Source organism: Sitophilus oryzae, unplaced genomic scaffold, assembly GCF_002938485.1.
Source record: "Sitophilus oryzae breed Bouriz unplaced genomic scaffold, Soryzae_2.0 scaffold_494_pilon_pilon, whole genome shotgun sequence".
NCBI classification, from domain to species: Eukaryota; Metazoa; Arthropoda; class Insecta; order Coleoptera; family Curculionidae; genus Sitophilus; species Sitophilus oryzae.
Window position 1 is genome coordinate 531,935 of NW_022147078.1, and position 24,154 is coordinate 556,088.

Sequence of the window (24,154 nt, forward strand, 5' to 3'; positions counted from 1 at the left end):
ATTTTAAAAATTTGATTTGTAAAACGCATATATTTGAACAATAAATTGAATGTTTACTGTCACAAAAATTAAATTATATAGAAAAATACATTTAGCCACTCCGTACGAATATCATAGGATATATTCTTAGGAAATATAACCAGAAAATATCCATTTGGTTTAGCATAAATGAAAGAACAACTGAATACTTTACTTGCCTATGAGAAGATAATTCGGGGACCTTTACATTAGAACTTCCACACACCAAACACTTTCTAGTCATTTTTACGAGTATTTAGAAAGTCCAACGAAAAAAAATAGAAATATAATTGCACAAACTTAAAATTAACTTCTCACTAAACACACTTGCGTCCTTGGCTATATAAAAGCGGTCGACAAAAGAGTAATTAATACAATTTGTAAAATAAAAAACGCAAAAATCAAGCGTGGAAACAATGGAAATAAGATTGACATCAATTGACATATGATTATGACAAGATTACGATGACAATGAAAAGTTGGTTTCCATAACAATGTATAATGCGCAAAGTAAGATCAGAGTAAGCAGATCGCCGAGTAGCGACAGAAACCGTCGGCTCTTTTGATGCGGTGGGACCAAATTTTCTTTCTCTCTCTTTTGACGTGTTTGACAGATAGACTACGTATTTAACTGCTCAACTTATGAAGTGGTCCTATAAACATGGTATACACTGCTCATAATTTGAAGTGGAATTAATTATAAAGTTTTATACATATTTTTTTTGTTTTGTTTTATCCTTATTTCTAAATTTGAATGTATAAAATATCTTACAGCTAATAAATAATTTAAAAAATGATTCGTTGCCTGAGGCATACTTGAAATAAAGTATATAGAGATATTTGATAAATGGCAACAGTGGCAACTTCGCTTCTTCATATGACAGATAGACTACTTATTTCGCGCAGCCGCAAAGAAAACTGAAAACGGGACTGTCACTACTCGTCGGTTTACATACTCTGGTGAGATCCTCGGAAAAGACAAAACTATTAAACGTTTCATAAGTGCAATAAAGGTTTGAAAATGGCAAGTCGTGATGTTGGAGACATATCTTTTAATGCTAAACTTATGGCGTTGATTTATCCACGTAAGTATATATGATCTAGGGTCAAAAGAAACCAATGTGTGTATATCGTTTGTATACAGGTCTATGTCACTCCATTTTAACTGCCTTCCTTTCGAAATCTGTCGATTGCAGCTGTCACGGGGAAGTAACTAATGGCTGTGATATGTATATCAAAACAACACATCAAACCAATAGTTCCTTCGCCATAACTGCCCTCCTTCTCCATTAGTTCTGACGTTCAGCACCAGACTTCGTTGGCCTCTTGGTGATTGTCGACCGCTCCCAAGCGATCCAACTTGGTGACCCAACCAGGTGACACATTCAAAAACCATCACAGGGCTAGATCACCAAAGATAGACAGCTGGGCGAGGTGTTAAAATATGTGTGAAAAAAATACTGGAAACAAATTTAAAACTGCCAAAGTTATGTTATAACAAAATTATAATCTACAAAATTTTTATTAACTATGTAATACTAAATTTAAATTGTAGTAATAGAAGAAATACAACGAAATATATAAATATATTTACAATAATATATACAAATTATCAAAATAAAACACTAATTCACCATAATACACCAAAACACTAAACGTGTATTTCGCTAACCATGTTAGCAACACCAGTACATGCTGACATGGTTAGCATCAAATGTTTTTGTTGTATTGTACTGAATTAGTGTTTTATTTTGCTGTTCTATCACCAAAGGTTCCAAACCCCCAACTGTTGTAACAAATTGTGTTAAAAAAATGCAGATTATCCCTGTTAAACCCAATATAAGTATACAGGGTGAGTCTTGCAAATATTTTTAGGGGTGGTATACTACGGGCCCAGAAACATGTCTTAAGTTTTTTTTTCAAAAAAGTACGTAGAAAATGTTGTATTTCTCAGGAAAAAATGGATTTTTTGATAATAAAAAATAAATAGGATTTGCTATTGCTTGAGGCGTTTGAAACCTTACTGTTTTTTTCGTTTACGCAAATTTCTGTTTAAGCAAAAACTTGATGAAAATGTCCACAACATGCATGGACATTTACCGGACCTTGGAGATAAACCCTAAATATATGAGACGCCCTATACAGGGTGTCCCAGAAATAAGTGCAAGTATTTTAAGGGGTGGTAGATCTCGATAAAAGAAACATATTTTCTCTCTATCGTTTTTCAAATAAGTCCAAAATAACGGAGTTGTTTTACTTTGAAAATTTCCAAAAAAAAAAATGCTTTTTTGCTAAAATTTTGAGAACCACTGGATCTTTTCTGGATTTTCTTTCTTGCAAATTTAATCTAATACTTATGTTGCCATATTATCAAGAAATTATGTTTTTTAACTAAAAAAATCCAAAAATTTTTTCAAAAAATTTCGAATTTTCAATTTTTTTTTCGCAAAAAAATCCTCATAGGCGTGTTTCTGGGGTTGAACTATACTACCAGTTAAAATACTTGCACGTATTTCTGGGACACCCTGTATAAGCGATACCAAATAAACTTTTAGTTACGTCATCAAGAACGCGGTTATTAAATTCATTGTTGCCAACCATGGGCATATTCGGCGCCGGGCTGACTAACTGGAATTTAAATTTCTCTCTGGTGATTCAGTTGTGTAAGGAGGTAAGTTTTGGTGATGTATATAATAACTGTCTTTATATATTTATTATTAATTCGTTTTTGTTTCCTAAAATATTTTGATTAAAAGAAAATATGTAATAGTCGGCAACGCTGTGCCGGGCAAGCTTAATCACGTGACTAAAAGTTTATTTGGTCCGATAAATAAATCTTACACTATTTTAATGCACACAAACATTCAAACTTCAAGCAAGCAGCGAACAAAAAATGCAAAAAAGCAAACCTTAATAAAATAATAATAATAAAGTTACCTGATCCAAAAGGCCAAACACCGCGTCAAAACAGAGCAAACCCCAAAACAGAATCCGAAGCCTCAGGCGTGAGATAAGTCCGTACTACTGGCCGAAATACAGTGGAGACGGAGATATCTTACGCCAAAAACCGGACATAAGCAAGCAGAAAATAAAGGAGATAGTACCAAAGCCGTAGCACCATTGGAATTGGAAAGCAGATCAAAATTCAAACACTTCACACACTAAGGATAAGAATGACATTTTACTGTCAAGCTACCAACACCTCTACCCGCCAGAAGTGCAAAACTTAAACTAACTCAACTAGAGCGTTTAGCTAAAGTGTAACTTCATAGAAAGGTACTTACAAGGGGTGGGGGAGGTAATAGCTAAAGGGAGAGGGGTGAGGGTGGGTAGTACTGTCCATCGGTCAGTAACAATAGCATTGAATATTCCAGGAAGCGGCAGTGGCGTGCATATAATGTAAGTAAACCCCAGAGAAAATCTTTTTTTAGAATATTAAGTTTCATTCAGGACCTCGAAATTAGTGGTTTCAATTAGCGTAGAAGTTTGTTCCTTTAATTTCAATGTAAACATTTGTCAAAATTAGTGGTTGACATTTTCAATTAGTAGAAAAAAATATCAAACTTTTAATTTTTCCACTAATTATACATTAAAATTTGCGAGAAATGTCATTTTGGCCTTTGATCAAAAGTTGATTGTTCTATAAGCTAAATATTAGGCTTTCTCTATGGATACAACCGACCAACGCAAGCTGTTGCTAGGATATTCTATTAATTTTAATTGTGTTTTTTAAACATTGTGAATGATCGTAAGTATAAAGTTTATCTGAAACCACTAATTGCGAGGTTCTGAATGAAGCTTTGACAGTAATGTCATTTTGACCTGTGATTATCAACCGCCAAGAGAAATTGTAGTTAGAAAAAAGTTTTTGCCAATTTTTGCCTACCCTGCACGCCACTGGGAAGCAGGACTTAGAAAGCAGGTATAAGCGGTTGAAAACGATGGGTAAAGTAAGTTCTTCTAAAATTGGTTGTTTTGACCAATTTGCCGAAACTCTGTGGTAAAGGAAGACTGTAATATCGGTAAATTGCTTTATGACACATAATATAACTGAACTTTTATTGGTTTTTCATTTGAGTGAAATTATTCAAATAAGTTTGTAACTTAAATTATATTCTGGGGTTTTCGCCACTATATGAAAATTTACAAATTAAAATAGAAACATAATAATAATAATATCGATATAATTACAGAAAAAAAAGCGGCTTTTTTAGTCCAATCTGAATAAATAAATGTATTGCTCAGGCATCTGTAGAGGTTAGTAATGTATGGCCATCACTTAATTTTAATAAACAAAATATAAGCAAAAATCGAAAACAAACTAAAAATAAAAAAGTTTGGAAGTCATAATAATTGTTTTCAGATAGTAATACTTTTAATACAAGACTGTGAGGATACGTGTCTTTATTCCCTCATTAGAGGATATTCATTAAATGTCTTATTAGTAAAATACAGCTGACAAATTGTATCCATTGAATCAACGCAGTGATGTTTACAAAATATAACCATTTTATTTTGTAGATTTTTGCAGTGCAAGTGGCGAAATACCCATAGGACTTTTTTGAAGAAATGAATCAGCCACAGAGGTAGACATTTAAAAAAAAATTAAAAAATAAGAAAGATAAATATATAAATGTATGTTTTCTATGGATTAGAATAAAGAAATATGAAATAAATAATATAGGATTTACTATAATGGTCCCATAATTGTTTTATAGCAAAAACATAACTAAATTTCTATTGTGTTAAGAAAAAACAGGAATTCTGTATTCGAAATTAAGAAAAATAGAAACGTAAAATAAAAGTTTAATAGAATTACTTTAAATTGCAACTAAATTGCATTATAATGGGAAAAACAAGTGTAGAAATTTAAATATGGGTTTTATGAGGCATTATATCACAGAAAATATGTGACGATGTTACTGATTCCCACTATTTAGTGGTTTTTGGTACGCAGATTTAATTTCATATTTGTTAAAGAAAACTAAGAATAAAATAGAAAATGACAAATATCAAATTTGTAAAGAAAAATCTGTGACAACCAAAAATTTAGCAAAATTTACTATTTATTTATTAATTTGATCCTCAGAACACGTGTATTTTTATTTAATTTCAATATACACCGTGTGATCGAAAAAAAACGGCGTCAAAGACGGCTGGGGAATAAATCGTTAATAATTTTGGCGAGGTTAATCTCTATACGTCATTTACTAAAAAAAATTACCATTAAACTAAAATAAACTGACTAAAAAAGACCATTAAAAAATAAAGAGTACAGATTTAGTAACGACGTCTAGGGCTTGACCTCAGCAAAATTGTCCTCGAATGTCATTCCCTGCTATTTTTGACGGCTTTTTTAGACAGTATGGTATTTTGACTATGTGAATTGAAAAAACTCTGCAAAAATAATCAAAGAGTTACACGAACAAAGAAATTACGAAAAAAAATCCTACACGTCACATTTTAAAACAGATTTTTTATTAAAATCCATAAGGTACTCCATAGATTTGTATCGCATCAGTGAAAAAAAATCACGAAAGAAAATATATATAAATAAAACAACAATAAAATATAAGTCTGATCACGTATCATCATAATGATCTCACAAATACAAACTGGAAGAGAAAACAATGTCTCTTTTGATCAACTTGATCGCGGTGTTAAATTTATCCTCCAGATCGATATTTCCTATCGTTTTTGAGGCTTGGACCATCTGCCTGAGCAATTCTTCTAATCTGCGCATGCTTCGTACGATTGACCCTTCGAAAATCTCGGTGTTTTCGCAAAGTTCGCGAAAGGACGCGCCTTTGCACCAACTGTACACGATGTCCATGATGAAGGGTTTGTATTGGTCGACGTAGTTCTCTTCGTCGAGAGGGAGACGAGCCTCTATGCTCACCTTGGCTATCCTACGTGCCAGTTCCTATGGTGAAACGAAACCAGACAATTTTCAAAATGATGCGCGAAGAAGTACGGATTTTTTTCAAGCAAGTGAATAGCAGTTTTTAAACAGTTCTTTTAGAAACAAATTAAACTTTTAATTGCTTAAAACTGTTATAAACATGTTTGATGTATAGGTATTTTTATCAAATAAAGAAAAAGAAAAACTCTTCCTTTAAATTGTTCAATAGCTGCCCATACATCAACGGATATGAAAATTGTAAAGGTACGTTTACACGAGTCGAGTCAACTGATCAAATTACTTGAATTCATTTTGTATATGACTGTCTAAACTTGACAAATCATGTCAATTATTGATCAAACGAGTCCTCAAACTAAAACGATTTTTTTATTATTCAGTTGTTGAAAAACGTTTATGCAAAATTTATGTAGGATTAATAATAAAAATTGCTCAAGTGCGAGTCGAACTCGCGCATGAAAGGTTCCGTACCATTCATTATCTATACAACATTAGACACTATATTATTATAAACTTTTTTTCCGATTTAGCTGAAATTTTGAATGCGCGTATAAGTATTTAAAAAAAAAATGAAGAAACACATTACTAAAAATTGTATTAATGAATAATAAATATGTAAAAAGTAAAAATAAATATGTAAAAATATGTAAAAATTAAAAAAAAAACGATTAAAAAAAGTCGCCTTTACTAGGATTCGAACCTGCCTTACTACGGCTCCAACGTCATAGCAGCGTGAAGTCCTAACCCTTTAACCACGCGGCCACCGAGGACTTGAAAGATTCTATGTAAAATTCTTACTTAAAAGATAATGTTTAGTGAAAGTACTTTTTTATTTATAAACATTTATTTAATTCTGTTTTTAGTATTTGTTCTTATAGCGGCAACATAGATACATTATCTGTAAAAATTTCAACTGTTTAGCTATAACGGTTCATAAGATAGACCTTTGTGACAGACGGACGGACGGACGGACAGCGAAGTCTTAGGCATAGGCATAAAATAATAAATACAAGAAGAAGTGTCAAGTCAATGTTAAATTATGGAAACAGCGTGGCTGCCTGGGTAACTAATTTTCAGATATGGCGGCTGGGACATTTGACATGATTTGACATGACATAGACACTTCATTGACATGACAATTTCAATTTTATGAAATTTATTTCCGTTTCCGGTTTTTAATGGCGGGCTGTTCGGGAGGTTTAAATGAGGGTTAATATACTTTTTACTTTTTCTAGTAGTAAATAATACAACAAAATTACTCAAAAATATTTATTTGGAATTTAGAACAATGTAAATATGCAAATCAACACAATTAAAGAGCTATAAACCCATAAACTACTGTATCAATATCAAAATATTTAAATAACATCAGAGATGCTGTGTTAAAGTGAATTAGTAAAGTAACAATGCACTGACTTACAGAAACTTGAAGATAAATAAATGTTTTCACAGCTTCACGGGCGTAAAACTAACTGGAAGCAGGAAAAAGACAACAGAAACCCACGCAAAACCTGGAATCAAAAAAAATATGTAAAAAAACATAAATATAGGTACATAAGACTGTTATGAATTAAATCAAACAGGACTTGAATGAAAATAAAATGAATAAAAAATATGATACTTATGCATCTAATACCTCATTTGTATTTTAAAAATAATCTACATATAGCATTATTGCTATGAAAATACATAATAGGTACCTATGTGATATGTAATTACGCATTTCTGTTCATCTTGTAGATAATTAATATAGGCTGTAGGCTAATAATAGTTCAGTAATCATAATTTACCTTGTGTAACTTGCTTTCAATTGCTCAAAATAACCGATCAGTCTTTAAAGTAGAGATACGGAAAAATCCTTGGTAAAGAATATCCCAAGATCCTTGATCTAAAGCTAAAAAATATAAAAACAGTTAATTTATTATACCTATTTTTACATAAAATATGGCCCATACCTACTACACGCAGAAACGTCGATTTCATCATTTTCTTCATGTAATTAATATCATATACTTTATTAAAGTGTTAACAAGGAACTTTATATCAAAAACATCTTTTGTACTTATAAATTTCAGCCGAAATATCATAAACAAACTTCCATTCAAATCTAAAACGGCAAAATTAAAATGGCGCCCGACCTTGCCAGAGGCCTCGGAGTTGACACATGGCTGACACACAGACAAAAGAAGAGGACGCCGACGTGCATAAAATGTTCCGTAATTGAAATTGACAGAAATCATATAGAAATATTCAGATTTTTGTCTAGGACAGTCTAGAAGGCCATGCTTTCTGCCTGGGTAAGACCGCGCCAGAACTGTTTCCAATTTTCCGGTTTACTGTCACCCCCCTGGTCTTAGGTTCCCGTTTTTACCCTTTGGGCACAAATTACCTATAAGAGATGCGAAAGAAAGGGACTGCATCGGAAACCGTTCGGCAAACCCGACACGCCTATTGAGTGGTGTAAATACACCAGTCGTTTAGTCCGGAAACCCATGCTGTGTCGTATTCGCTTGCTGGAGTGACATAGTGCGTGGTTATATGTTTCTTTGTAAAAACGCGTGTAGGATTTTTGTTGAACTTTTGAACTGTTATTTCTAAGTTTTGGTAATTTGTATATCTTATTTAAAATGGGATGCAAATGTGTTTATTTATAAGGAAGAAAAAGATATTTATAGTATAAAAAATTAATTTATTTAACAAAATTTAATTAAAAATGTGACAAAATAGTTACCTTTCTATTGGTTCTATCGGACTTTTTTCGACTATATAAATCTTTATTTGTAAACTTTAATACATCAAATATTTCAATCTAATAAATCATTAAATGATGTAAATAAGAGGAAATTTCTCACATGGGTGGTCAAATTTTATAGTTTTCATTATATCAAACAGCCTCTGAGAAATGTTTTCAACTCAAAATGCCTTTAATTATGTTTGACTACATCATTAAAAAGAGTCTTCAAATACATCAATGTGATATTTGTCTAAAATTTGCAAAAGAATCCGAATCTCTGGATAACTCGAAATTATTTACCCATTTAAAAGCCTTTGATCATGAAAGTGGAAAAATTTGTTCATTTTTTTACAGGCTGGAAAAATTATTTATATTAAATTTTGATGAGTTTTGCACTGAAGAAAACATTCAGAGGCTGTTTGATATAATGAAAACTATAGAATTTGACCAACCATGTGAGAAATTTCCTCTTATTTACATCATTAAATTATTTATTAGATTGAAAATATTTTATGCATTAAAGTTTACAAACAAAGATTTATATAGCCAGAAAATTCCGATAGAACCAATAGAAAAGTAACTATTTTGTCACATCTTTAATTAAATTTTGTTAAATAAATTAATTTTTTATACTATAAATATCTTTTTTTTTCCTAATCTCCTACGAACTGATATAATATGACGAGTAATCTATTAAATTACTGTGAGATTATATGCCTCGATAACATATTATGTGCAGATTATTTTCACCCAAACAAATAATAACCCAAACTATACATTGATGCGGATTGTCTATGAACTCTTTCTGAAGGTCACAGAAACCTGAACGCGGAATTCGGTGTTCTTTCGCATCTGTTATAGTTAATTTGTGCTTTGGGTACGAAACCCTAAAAATGAATCAAAAATTCTATGAAAATTTTAATGTAAATTTTGAATTTAAAATCCATTTATGGGCCAACGTGCTTTTAAAAATCTTTCTAATGAATATCATCGTCAATTCTAAGGCAACTTGACGCCAGTTTTCTGTAATCATAAAGTATTATTATAACCTGGCAGCACTATAAACTTAATTAGCTTTAAATATTCCTTAAGCTAATAAAATGGCACTTAATACCCTATAGCACCCTATTAGTTTAATATTTACCAGGTAATAAACGGTCCCTTTTAAACCCCAGAAATTCCAAGAAAACTTCAAGCTTATTAATATTCGTTTTGCAAAAACCCGTCAGTCCAAGTGCAACATTTTACGACCCATCGTTTCTCTCCTTAATCCGCACTACAGGTAAAGTACACTTTCCCCCCCGCAGTTATTGTTTACACAACTTTAAGGCGGGAAGGCATTAAGCCCCATCTACCAGGGTTGCCAACTCTCGAAGATGAATATTTACTAGATTTATATATTAAAAACCGCTAAAATAAGATATTGGTTTTTTATATAACTTTACCTAACACGCAAAACTGACAGGTAAAACGTTATGTGTAGCTGTAGCCTTATTCTGTACCTTTTTCTACATTTCCTAGTTCCTGTATCTACTCACTATTGCGACAGAGGATATCCAAGAAATGACACGAAAAACAATTTATACATAAATACGCCTGTCTTAAAAAATATAGCCAATATAAAAGTGGTCCACGAATTCCATGAAAATTACATCTAATATTTGTATTTTTTGTAAATTTTTTAAGCATATTCGCTTTTCTGTCAATTTATAAAAAAATAAACAATGTTTCTACTAAGTACTAACCTGCATCTGTCTTAAGGGGCCCGACAGCTCGTCTGTCAATTTAGGAGTCTCAGCTTTTCTTTCTTCGCAAACAAAGCAACTGAGAAGCGCACAAGATTGTTCAGGTGTCATTGTACCAAACAGACCATTGAACAGCATCTCAGTGATCAGCAATTCATCGGCACTGTAAAAAAAACAATGATTTATATAAAAATTCTTTAAAATTAATTTATAAAATTCAAAAGTAGTAAAATTTAAAAAAATTCAAAAAAAATTACCTTACCTGCTAAGTTCACAGGCTACTCTGCCCTTCAACTGTATGACGTCAGCATCTGTACAGTAACCCAGTCGTCTCAAAACCCTTTTTCTTGATTTTAATTCGTCCAACTGTAAGACAGATTTGGCATCTAAAAGTTTTTTCTTCGCAACTTCCAGTTCTTTCAGACAAGTGACTTTTTTCTCGTATTTTTCATACTCGGAGTCCAAAAGTTCCGTTTTGTGTAGGGGGTGTTCAAAAAGCCTGATAAAAATAACAATTTGGTATTAAAATAACCAACCCAGTGTATTTAACCCACTACATTTAAAATTATGGATTTTTATTGAAAAGGACCTCACAGATGCTTAGTTTTTTTCGCACAAAAAATACAATTAAAATTAATAGAATATCCTAGCCAACATCTTGCGATAGTCAATTAAATCCATAGAGAATGCCTAACAATTAGCTTATAAAACAATAAACTAGACTAAGACAACAAACATTTTTCTAGAGGGGATAATAATAAAAAACTAAAATGACATTACTAGCAACTTTTCAAGCATAATTAGTGGCTAAAGTTAAAAGTTTTTTAACTTTTTCTGCTAATTTTAAATTACTACCACTAATTTCGAGATTTTAAATGAAACTTATTCAAAAAAAACACACACACAAAGTAGTTCAAATGACCCATCACCTAAAACCCATTAAAACTTACTTTTTCTCTAAAATCTCGATCTTTCTCACGATGTCCAAAAAGTCCGGCTCTTGAATCTTCATATCCTTGACCGGATTGAGCAAAGGAGGACCCTCGGGAAACCGTTTTTTCACCTCCTTGATGCCTTTGTGAACGCTCTTTCTCGAATCCCTGGATGTCAAATCGGGCGGACAGAATAGTCTTACGGAGGAGACGTGCGTTACGAATTTGGAATCGACAGATACAATTTCGACTTCTCCTTTCTAGAAAGAAAAGGAACAAGTCAAATATTTTTTTATCCATACTTAGAGACTGAAGGTACATTATAGCAATCTGTTTTCTTATTTTTATTTGACTTTGTTAGAATTTAATTTTTTTTGAGCGAGTTGTGCTTAACTGTGATCATTTTTTAAATTTATTTCTTGTTTATTTTATTATTGCTTTTATGGAAAGTGCGTTATAAAAGTGTATTGCTCTCAAACGAAAAATATTGTCCAAACACGCCCCCTATTCAATGAGTTCACAGAATGCCCCAGTTTACTGGGGATGTCATAAAAGAGAATTATTATAAGATACAAAATTAGGGATTTAGAAAAGGAATCACTATTATTATACTAAAAATTTCCACTAGTAAGTAACTCTACAGGGTGAGTCTTAAATAAGTGCACATATTTTTAGGGATAGTATATTTTACTAAAATGTTGTATTTTCAATTTTTTTTTGTTTTTTTTTATAATTTTCAGTTAAACATAACATCTTGATAATATATCAACATAGGCAGTAGATTAAACTTAAATTACAGTCTTCTTTAGGCCATTTGACAGTAAGCGCCATTAAAAATAAAGAGTACAGGCACAGAATATCTAGCTACGCAACAGAAGCCTCGTTACATGTATAAAATTGTAGGTAGCAAAAGGAGACAGGCTTTAAAAGTCTGTCTCCAAATCAGATATTTTGATGTGGTAGTTTCGCTACTACATAATAGAGGGCAATAAATTTAAAAGAAAACAGTTTTCTACAAACAAAATTTAAAAGAATTTTGTGCAGTGTTGCCATTGTGTAATTCATATCGTAATACTTCCTGATAAAGCCTACCTTCAAATTTGCTATATCATTTAAACATATTAAAATAGATCAGAGCTGTTTTTTTCAGTTTGCCATGTTAGTTGGAATTAAATCTTATGAGCTAAATTACAATCACTTCCTGACGTTTGATTGTATAATTGAATCCTGAATTTTCATTGTAATTCGGCGACAATATAAAAGTATTGTTCTACTATTATGATACCACTTCCTGACGTTCGATTGTGTTCATACCAAGTTCATATTGTATAATCGGGAAAAACGGCGTTAGCGATAGCTATGAAATGAATATCACTGTCATTTTATATGTAAATTTATATGGGAAATGTCATCGATCGTCCTTTTCCAGCCAACTGGACGCCGTTTTTTTCAGAAGCATATCAAGTGATACCATAATATAGTACTATATTACGATACATGGCGTTCGATTGGGCTTAAATTTGGTATACTATATCTTCAGTGACATTGTAATATCATGGTACCATGGAGCATATAAAGTGGTACCTTCTATAGTACCATATTTGATGACATAGGCCATTAGGTACATGGCGGCAATAGGGCTTAAACTTGGTATACTACGTATTTTCGGTGACATTGTAATATGATGGTACTATGATGCATATCATCTGATACCATAATATAGTACCATATTATGTACATGGCGTTCGATTGGGCTTAAATTTGGAATACTACGTATCTTCGGTGATATTGTAATATTATGGTACCATGGAGCATAATAAGAGGTACCATAATATAGTACCATATTACGATGCCATTTCCTGGCGTTCGATTGGACTTAAACTTGTTATACTACGTATCTTCGGTTACATTGTAATATGATGGTACTATGATGCATATAAAGTGGTACCTTAATATAGTACCATATTTTAATACCATTTCCTGGCGTTCGATTGAGCTCATATTTGATATATAGGTACTTGCGTATTTTTGATGACATTGCATTATTATGGTACCATGAAGCATATCAACTGGTACCATAATATAGTACTATATTACGTACATGGCGTTCGATTGGGCTTAAACTTGGGATACTACGTATTTTCGGTGACATTGTAATATGATTGAACTATAATGTATATAAAGTGGTACCTTAATATAGTACCATATTACGATACCATTTCCTGGCGTTCGATTGGGCTCAAACTTGGAATACTACGTATCTTCGGTTACATTGTAATATGATTGAACTATAATGTATATAAAGTGGTACCTTAATATAGTACCATATTACGATACCATTTCATGGCGTTCGATTGTTCTTAAATTTGGTATACTACGGATCTTCGGTGACATTGCAATATTATGGTACCTTAAAGTATATCGAGTGGTACCATAATATAGTACACTATTATGATATCATTTCCTGGAGTTCGATTGGGCCCAAATTTGGTATACTTGCGTTTCTTTATAAAGATTTGTTTAATTAATAATTTTAATGTATTTTACGAATTTTAATTTATTGTTCGATGTCGTGACAGCAACTTTTATGCCGAACTAATATATATTATTATAATTGTACCTGTGTCACTTTTTAAAATCTACCTAGGTCTATATAAATAACGTGGCAAACGGAAGAAATTTGTTATTATAGTATTTTTTAGTCAGTTAACAATTTTTGTACTGCATTTTAATAAATTATTTCCATTATTATTAAACTTATATTTCATTACTAACGTTCCAGCATTAATAAATATCACTATCAATCGCCCTGTATATTATTAATTTTAAAGGTAATTAAAGGTATTTTCTTAGTTAACATTATAAGGTATAGTGTATATTAAAAATGTATATGTTTTGTAATAATATACTTAAAACTATTTTAATAGCCAAAGGAATAATTAATATAAGTGTATCTGACAAGAAAAGAAGAATAGAAAGAAACACATACTGGGCATTATACACAATAAAAAGAATGGGATGCCAATTCAAGTCATTTTGAATCTGGCAACTGTGCATATTTAGCCGAGCTATAAGGCCGTCGACGAGCCGTCGATCCAAAACCGAAAGTTCAAAATTTCTAATTATATTCTGATTATAATATTGTCGCGCCATCTAGTATTCTATTTGTGCAATTTTAGCTCTTTCATTTCGAGTATTTTTCTGTTGCGTAGCTAGATATTCTGTGGTATAGGCCTAGAAAATGACGTCTAGAGTTTGACCTCGCCAAAATTATCATCGATTGTCATTCCCAAGCCATCTTTGACGCCGGTTTTTTTTTCGATCACATGGTACATTCCTGACCATAGTCTTTATATTCAATGGTTTAAAATTAATTACGAAAAATAATAAAATAATTAAATTAAACATTCAAAAACAAGATTTTTCTCACTACACTCACCTGACCGTCGTTGCAAGGTTTCGGTATAACGTTATCGTTCCCCTCCTCAGGCACAACATGCAACAAAACGTCCAACTGAAGCTTTGTGGTCGGTTTAGCTCGAAATTTCCCCCGATTTTTTTGAGGATCGAAAACTTGAACTTTTTTAAAGTTCACAACCGCACCCCAATCGTATTCAGCCTCCTGAGTTTTTAACTGCGAAAAAATTATATAAGAATTAATAAAAATTTAATAAAAAAATATAGTTAAGTACTTTAATTAGCCTTCCTGGCTGCATGAAAGGTATTATGTAATTAGATTTAGTGAGGTAGGTCCTAAATTGTACACCCAAGGCTTCGAGTTCTTGTCTTATGTCGTAGTAAGCTGCAACTTGGTCTTCTTGTTGGATATCGAAAGAGTTTAATTCATCTAGTTTCTCTAGGTATTCTGGAACAACAAACTTAACTTATATTTCAAGTAAAAAATATTTAAGAAACAAAAAACCCAAACAAAACGTTATGATACATTTGAACTACTGGGATACAGAATATTTTAGTTAGACAGGAACGACAGTAATCGTTGGCTCCTTTGAAGTGTGTCCCAAACTCTGCCCTTCAAGTCACATATTTGACAATTAATTTCACTTGTACAGGGTGTCCCATTTTCGTGAGTTTTACAGGGTTTCTCGTTTATGAGTAAAGGTAAAAGATGCACCTTATTTATGAAAAAAGTATAGAGTATATTAATTTTTTTTGAAAGGTCATGACAAGGCATATAAAATAAAAAGAATGTACAGTGTATCACGTTTATAAAAACATAAGTTTGCGTCATATTTCAAAAATGACACCTCCCAGCGAAAAACTAGTTACATCACTGAGTTCTACATAAACAACTCTATGGGACCCAGGTTTCAGCTTTGCGATATGTTATAAAATAACCGAGATACGAAGAGGGTCTCATATTCATTTTCAAATTCTCCTTATATTTCAGAAACTAGGACAGCTAGGACAAATCTAGTTTCATAAAAAAAGTAGGACAGTAATGTGAAAACCACAGTCTTTGTATCTCTACTCATAAACGAGAAACCCTGTAAAACACCCGAAAATGGGACACCCTGTACATAAAAAAATATGTCTAGAATTTTAAAGATTTTTTTAAATGCACCAAGAAATCAATCTTTTTATAGCTGTTTTTTATAGTACCAAAAAAATAAAATTTAAAAGAAATTCTAAACGAGGGTAATAAGGGAAGATGAGGAAAATATTAACCAGGGATACGTCTGTAAGTTTGACGTTTTTTTACGTTTAAAATACAGCTAATATAAAAAAAATAAAGAAATAAAATTTGAACTTATATAAAACAATCTTAAATATCTTGGACTTATTTGAATAACAGTAAACAGAACGTTTAAAAAAAACAAAAGAAAAAAGTTACGGTACATTTGAACTACTAAGATTACAACGTACAAAAACTTACTCTGATGGAACACAGGAATATCTGTCTGGTTCTGGAACTGATAGAACGACCGCTCCAACATATATTCTGGATTGATTTCTTCCACTCTGAGCAGATTCAGGACCATATTATAAGTTAGGTGAAAAGCAGAGTTTATCGGGTCTGGTAGACCCTTAACTATATCCCTGCCGACTTTGGGCGGTACTTTTTCGTCGGCCATTAAAATCACTATTCCTTTATCGTCCAAACCTCTTCTTCCAGCTCTTCCAGACATCTGGATGTACTCTCCTGACGTCAGCTAGAATGTACATCCAGAAAAAAATGACTTTTAGACTTGAGGAGTCTGATTTGTAATACGGTAAAGTGTGAATTTCAGTTTCAAACATAATTTGTCCCTGTATATTCTACTCACCCATCTATAGTCCCTCCCGTCAAACTTCCTGATACCGCTGAACAAGACAGTCCTTGCCGGCATGTTTAAACCCATGGCGAAGGTCTCTGTAGCAAAAAGAGCCTTGATCAGGCCTTCACCAAACAGGATCTCTATGGTTTCTTTCAAAATTGGTAAGAGACCGCCATGATGGATTCCGATGCCTCTGCGTAACAGAGGAAGTATGTTTTCGACTTGAGGCAGATGCCTGTCGTCTTCTGACAGAACGTCCATGGCATTGTTGAAGACTTCGTCTACTAATTGTTTTTCGGCAGCTAGAAAAAAAGTTTTAGTAGACAAAGCTAAATAGATGTTTCTGCCGTATCAGTTCTATTGCCGTATGTAGCTAGTAACAAGTGAGCCCAAGCCGTGATTTTGGGATTTACTCAAGGAACTATGCACTTATTTACCTAAACTTTAATCAACCAAACGAAAATTATCTAAACCTACCAGTATTGAAGTCCAATTTCGTCATCATGGTGGCGTAAGTCTCACAGTCTTTTTTGCTAAAACTGAAAACTATAACTGGAGCAAAGTTCCTTTCCATGATCATTTTAACAACTTTGAAAATATCGGTAGTGGTAGGGTCGGGTTTGCCAGCATACCCGCCTTTCCTACCCTTCTGGTCGCCCTTTGCCGCGTCGCCGCCGTTTTGCAAGACGCCCATGGCAGCGTTGTAACTGTCATCTTTAAACATTCCCTAAAAATGGGATTTTTCGTAACTTTTTTTACAGCCTGTATAGCTTTATCCACAAAAGTATATATGATCTAAAATAATAACTATTGAGAATGCCCTTACAGTTTCGTCCACAACCATATGAATCCCATTACCCCCGGCTGGGTATATGAAATGTTGCAACGGTGTAGGTCTGTAGTCCGTATAAACCACGTGACAGGGTTGCTGGTGCAAATGAGCTACCCATTCCACAAATTGTCTGGCATTTGGAATAGTGGCGGACAAGAAAACAAAATGGACGTTGTGGGGGAGTAAAATGAGAGTTTCTTCCCAAACCACGCCTCTCTCTTTGTCTCTCATATAGTGGATTTCGTCGAAAACTACCCAGCCCACTTCGCGCATTATTTCCGATCCTCTGTACAACATATTTCTCAAGATCTAAAAAGACATTTGACAGTAGTTATGAAAAAAGTGAATTTCCCGTAAAACCCATTTCTGAGTATCTTACAGCAAATTACCTCGGTGGTCATTATAAGACAAGATGCCGTGGGATTGATGGTTACATCTCCGGTGACAAGCCCTACGTCTTTGAACTCGTCGAGAAACTCACGATATTTCTGGTTGGATAACGCTTTTATAGGTGTTGTATAAATAACCCTTTGCTTATTTTTCAGTGACTTTGCTACAGCATATCTAGAAAAAAGTATTTAACATGTACCTGATACAGAGAAGGATTAAAAACAGCATTTTTTTTTCTCTTCATATCAAATATTCAATTCAATTGTGTAACTTAAAAAATTACCATAATAAACTTAAAATAGTAGCTAAATTTATCTATTACCGTCACAAAAAATACTATATTGAAAAAATCGTTAATATACAGGGTGGTCCGAACTGTATTCCGGAAAATTCGGCAGCAGATTCTGCAGATAAAAATAAGTAAAAAAACTTCGTATAAATGTATGTCCTAAAATGCTTAGTTTCGGAGATACAGGGTGTAGAAGTTTCATATTTATTTTGATTTTTTCCAAATAATTTATAAAGTAACGTCAATATTTGGATGAAAATTGGTGTTAGGGAGTTTTTTGACATGAGAAATTTGATTTTGATGTCAATATGACTCCGATTTGTAGGGTGCACAACCTACATGTGTTTTAGGGCTCGAACACACTGACGACCAGGTCGCACCGGCCAGGCCGCAGCTACCTCTAAAACCATTAAATCAAATGATATAGCGCACACTAACGTCCTGGCCGTCCGTTGGTCGTTGCGACCAGAAGACTGCACGGAAATATTATTATTTTCTGCCGCTTGTTGCCGGTTTTCTTCCAAATTAATATTTTTTCAGATGAAATCCCCCAAATTCAAGGCACAATATTTTATTTTCTATAAGATGTAGTGTTTTAGTGTAGTTTTTGCACACGTGCAGAAAATCCAAAGAAATAGTATACAGACCGGATCAAAGGTAAACTTAAATCTAATCCCTTTTTTTATCAAGGGTCGATTCTAGTAAAAACTCCAAACATTTTGATATGACATACCTACTCTATTTCTGGTTGGTATGATACATGTTATTATACCTTTGAGTTTCGATGTTAAAAAATAAAAAAAATAATATTTAAAGTTTTTCTACAACCACTTGTTTTTTTTTATTAAATTAGTTTTTTTAGTGGTATTGTAGTCATGTACAAGGAGGACAACTGAATTTTAAATATTATATTTAATTTAACGTTTTTCAAGCAGGGTTCATTAGACTATATTTCTACTAGGTACATTATTTTGAAAAAAAAAATTAAGAAAGTAACGTAAACATTCATAAAAATAGAAGTAATTACTGTTGTAGATTCTTCGTTATATTGTAAACATTGAAATAACTGGAAGCTAAACTTTCTACCTGCTTATATTTAGAGCCAGTGTCTGACGATCTTTTTTTACGATGGCCCTAATATGTTTACTTCTTAAGTCGATAAGGGCGCCATATCAGTAGAAAAAAAAACAGAATATCTCCCTTTTTGTCGGTCGCGCGTACACAATGTTTTTTGTTTGTTGTGAATAGCAACTTCGTTATTTAGTTAACTCGGATATTTTAACATTTCTGAAACAATATTTTCTAATTGGTAAAACGTAAAAAATCGTTAGATTTGACAACTCTGTTGAAACTGGTCGTTCATCTGGCTGCAGCTAAAAAACGCAATACGTCCGGCCAGCCGACGGCCAGGTCGTTGCGACCTGGTCGTCAGTGAGTTTGAGCAATGTTTGAGCCCTTAACTGTTTTGAAGAGTAATAACTTTTCGTCCGTACATGGGTAAAACCTATTGAGTGAAAAAATATACAATTCCGTGACTTTTTATGTAAAAAAAATTCTCTTGGTAAAAATCGTTAGAAGCAACCGATATTTAGAATGGAAATAGTCAATACATGTCACTTCTACACCCTATATCTCTGAAACTAAGCATTTTAGGACATACATTTATACGAACTTTTTTACTTTTTATTTTATTTGCAGAATTTGCTGTCGAAGTTTCCGAAATACAGTTCGGACGACTCTGTATAATCAAATAGATAAAAAAATAATAAATCATATAGCACAGGTATGATGACATCATAAAAACGCGCGAAATTGTTTTATTCTCAGCCATCTTTGACGCCGTTTTTTTCTCGATCAAACGGTATTATGACCTATGTATTTGTTATCTATGTTACGTGGAAAAAAATAAAACTGATTACAGTACGTCTGTCCGTTCTGTAGCTACGGGGTATCCGTGAGAGGGGAAACGATATTCTCTCGATGTTTTTCGTAAAAAATTAGACGACGCGTCCCATCAATAAAAATTCGACAAATTTGCAAGTAGCCCATAAAATGAGTGGGCGGAGCGATTTGCGGTGACGTACCGTCAATTTTTTTTTTAAAAAAATTTCAAATTTTCCAAAAAAAAAATATCGCCCAAAAAACCTCATAATCGTGTTTCTTGGGTCGAAATATTAAAAAAAATTACATTTATTTAAGATTCACCCTGTATATAATAGGAAAAATTGACCAAAACGTAAAGCAAAAAATACGCAAATTTCTTTAATGGGAAAAAACGTATTTGCTGTCCCCACTTTAGAGTATTTTTTTCTCTTTTTAATGGTATAAAAAACTTATTAACGTAAAAAATGGAGTTAGCAGGTTATCACGTTTCACTGACGATATGTAAAAATGGGCAACGCTGTGCCAGTCAAGCCTAATCACGGTACTAAAAGTCCAATTGGTATGTGTGTGAACTTTACTAGTCATTACAACAAAATATGTATAAAATTGTGTGCCGCAATCTAATTTCAAAATTAAATTACTAAAACTAATCTTTTTATTTTTTATCTCACACACCAACTTCCTATGAAATACCTAGAAAAAAATATATTTAAAACCCAAATCTGCGGTTTTATTCAAATAAACAAGTTCTTATCAAAATTTCTCAAAACACAATACCCTATAAACCAAACCATTTAAATGTACTTACTCGGCAATCACCGTTTTACCAGCTGACGTATGGGCCGATACCAGCACAGACTGATTGTTGTCCACGCATAAGATGGACTCTTTTTGAAAAGGATCCAGTGTGAAGGCATAAACCTTAGCTGGTTCTCCATTTCTGGGCTGTAAAGGTGTGTATTCTTGTCTTGGAGGGTATGCAACTTCGTGAGTGCAAGAGTCCACCGTTTCTATTGTGAGAACTTGTATTCTGTTTCTTAGTTCTTCGAAGCTAAGAAATTAATGAAGATAGAACTAAATATTTACAGACATAAGAGCTAGCAACGTTTTCGAGAAAGTACTTTAATATATCATTTGCTATGCTCTCTGGAACAGCGTGCGAGTCGTCTGGCTGCCGATAGACGTTGCGTTCACTACTGCCGCATTGAAAGAAGTTCCTATATTTTTATTTAGTCCTTTAAATTCTAGTATTTGAATATAATCGAACAAGTCTCCATAGCGCGGCGAGAAAACCTTCAGCCTATAAAGCGAGAAGTTCAGAGTTCAATACCAGCTCGGGGTAATTTTTTTTAAATTTTATTTTCGTTTATATTCTGATAGTAAAGTAATAAATAATTGTTTTTATTTAATCACCAAAATTATTTAATACTTAATATTTTATTTGAAGAGAAATTATAGCCCAAACAATACTCACTCAAAATGTGGTCCACAAAAAAAATCATCCATATCACTTCTGTATAATATGGTAAATCTATGGTTACCATTTTCAATCTCAACGTAAGAAACAGATAATACCAAGTAAATTTTAAAAATTAAAGCATAAAAATTACCATTTTATTTCAGACAAAATCGTGTATAGAACTTCTTAAAGTAGCTCTTAAAATGAAGCAAACTGTTCTTTTTTAGCAGATTCATCAAATTCTTTTTTTTTTCACAAAAAATTTACTTTTTTTTTCATTCATTCAACGTTCGTTTTTAATGATGGTATCCTATTTATTTTATGCTTTTTGCAATATTTGATACAAAATACCGTATGATCGAAAAAAAAACCGCGTCAGCGATGGCTATGAAATGAAGATGTCATTTTATATCTAAAATTATATGGGGAGTGTCATCGATCGTCATTTCCCGGCCAACTGTACGCCGTTTTTTTATCATAGGGTACAATATAATAAAAAAAAAAACGGGCATCAGTGATGGCTATGAAATGAAGATCTCTGTCATTTACAAGCCAACTGGACGCCGTTTTTTTCTCGATCATAATCATATGGTATTATTTAGAATGTTTTTGATAGATTATCACAGTGACATGAGTGATATTTGTCTGTCTTTTAAAACGAAGAATTTTAATTATTTTTTTTAAGTTTTTCTCTAAATTCCAATGGAAAACTTTTGTTAATCATTTTTTTTAAATATACAAGGGAATCCCTATGATCGTATCGACGATGCAACACACGATATATCAACATAGTATACTGTAATATTACCTTCAAAATATAAGTTGATTTATTTGCATTGCTCTCAACAGGTTAAAATGCACATTATCCCAGCAAGGCATCTTTACCGCCATTTTTTTCGCACGAGGAGCATAAAAAAATGCAAAAAGTCGCACAACACACTCACACAAGCCAGAACGAAAACCGCTTATAAAGCAGAAAGATGTTATTAACATGAACCTTGTTGAAAAGCGTGACAAAAGCAAAAAAAAAAGGTCGAAAAAAATGGACGCCTAGTCTCAAGGCAAATAAAGTCGTTCAACTGATGAAACCCTCGCATGAAAACTTACTTGATATCGTCCACATTTACGTCGTCCTGCTTGATTTTCTTGTAGGTTTTCTCGTCAACCCCTTCGACATTTCTTTTAACGCCTTTGCCTGCCTCTTCCGTAGTTCTATTCAGCGAAAAACCACCATATTAACATCGCAAATTGAGGTTAGGAAAACTTGTAACAAACCTGTCGTCGGCGTCGCAATTTTCTGAGACGGCATTTTCCTCGTCGTCGTCGTTCTGGCCGAAGCAATCGAACAGGTCGTCGATGGACTCTGCCATTGCCGTGAAAAGTTTAATTTGGCGATTAGCAAAGTCGATTTTTCACGCGGCAACGGCCAGCTTGCTTGCGCAAAACAAAAAAAGAACGTTCGTTGAACCTTCGGGAGAACTCGTCGGATCCCCTCCGGTCGGTTTTTTAACTAACCGGAACATTGTCTTTACTGCGGGAAATTTGAACTGGTTTTTTATTAATAATGGGATTTTTTGGTAATAAAACAGCAAAATAATTAAGTAAAACACTGAATTTTTATAGAATTTAAAAAGATTTATTTACAAATATACATTTAAGCGGTGTGTATAAAAAAACTGATCGTATTAGAGATAATAAAATTCGAAAATCTATATAAACATAACAAAAAAAATTACTTAATTGTTTAAACAAAGTATTGGCTTATTATATTTATTATTTTACAGATAAATAATAACTTATAATGATTGCTATAGTATTAAATTTTGATCACAATAGGTTTTAAGGCAAGAATGAATAAATAACTTGAAAAAGTTATGAAAATAAGTACAGAAAATTATTGCAGTACAGAATTTTGTACTTAAAATTCAAAACTAAGTAAAAATTATAAATTAAATCAAAAAGTACAATAAGTAAGTCAAAATTTTAAACAACGTAAATGTAGAATTTGATTGTTCTTTTGCTCCAAATCAACAGTTATACAAGGTGAACCAGTTATCCCAAAAGTTCTTCAAACTCTTTTAGGAAAACCTGATAATATGGAGCTTTATCAGAACACTATCTCACCCTGTATAATAAAAACAGTTGATTGACATTTAATTGATTTTAAGCGTATTTCATAACATGGAACAGCAAAAAAGAAATAGATTTTTTTCTTAAAATCTAGAACAAAAAACTATGTATCAAAAAATAATTTGATCTCCCGTTTTATAAAAAGTGATTCTTAAGTAATGTGGTGTATTAAGTGAAAAAAAAACTACACAATAAGTAAAATACTGTATAAGGTGAAACTAGCTAGCAACAACAAGGTTTTTTGTTGAGAATAACAACAAGAAAACAATAATTTTACCAACTTTAAGAGATTATTAATATAAAGAGTAAAAAAGAAATTACAGAAATGTCATTTTTTGAGAAGCTTGTGAAAAAAAAACGATGTCATAGTAGGTGAAGAAACAACCTTTTTGGTTTACACTGAACTATGTTTAGCGCTAAAGACCTTCAGAGTACACCATCGTAAATAATTTGTCTTATTTTGAGTGTAAACTATGGTCGAAGCTAAGTTCAAATTGTAATATTATTTCTACGCCTACCATAACAGCGTTTTATTTGTAATTTTC

General features: G+C 32.6%; 1 protein-coding gene across 1 annotated transcript; it reads right to left on the reverse strand.

Annotated features, from left to right (window-relative positions):
• Positions 1-5,478: 5,478 nt before the first annotated feature.
• LOC115886558 (exosome RNA helicase MTR4) lies at positions 5,479-22,939 on the reverse strand. Its single transcript, XM_030905781.1, has 14 exons — positions 22,755-22,939; positions 22,587-22,691; positions 20,829-21,071; positions 17,847-18,021; positions 17,452-17,766; positions 17,103-17,352; positions 16,635-16,927; positions 16,244-16,520; positions 15,042-15,214; positions 14,789-14,983; positions 11,368-11,609; positions 10,680-10,916; positions 10,418-10,580; positions 5,479-5,941 (listed from the first exon to the last, which is right to left on the reverse strand). Exons 1-14 carry the CDS (start codon positions 22,847-22,849, stop codon positions 5,621-5,623), a joined length of 3,084 nt encoding a protein of 1,027 aa, XP_030761641.1. The 5' UTR covers positions 22,850-22,939; the 3' UTR covers positions 5,479-5,620.
• Positions 22,940-24,154: the final 1,215 nt, after the last annotated feature.

What these genes read in the sequence shown, in the direction of transcription:
- LOC115886558 (XM_030905781.1), bottom strand. Translation starts at nt 22,849, where the DNA reads ATGGCAGAGTCCATCGACGACCTGTTCGATTGCTTCGGCCAGAACGAC. An exon ending in GTAAATGTGGACGATATCAA is followed by an intron (nt 21,072 to 22,586) that starts GTAAGTTTTCAT and finishes TTAATTTCTTAG; the next exon opens with CTTCGAAGAACTAAGAAACA. An exon ending in GTAGCCTGTGAACTTAGCAG is followed by an intron (nt 10,581 to 10,679) that starts GTAAGGTAATTT and finishes TTTTTTTTACAG; the next exon opens with TGCCGATGAATTGCTGATCA.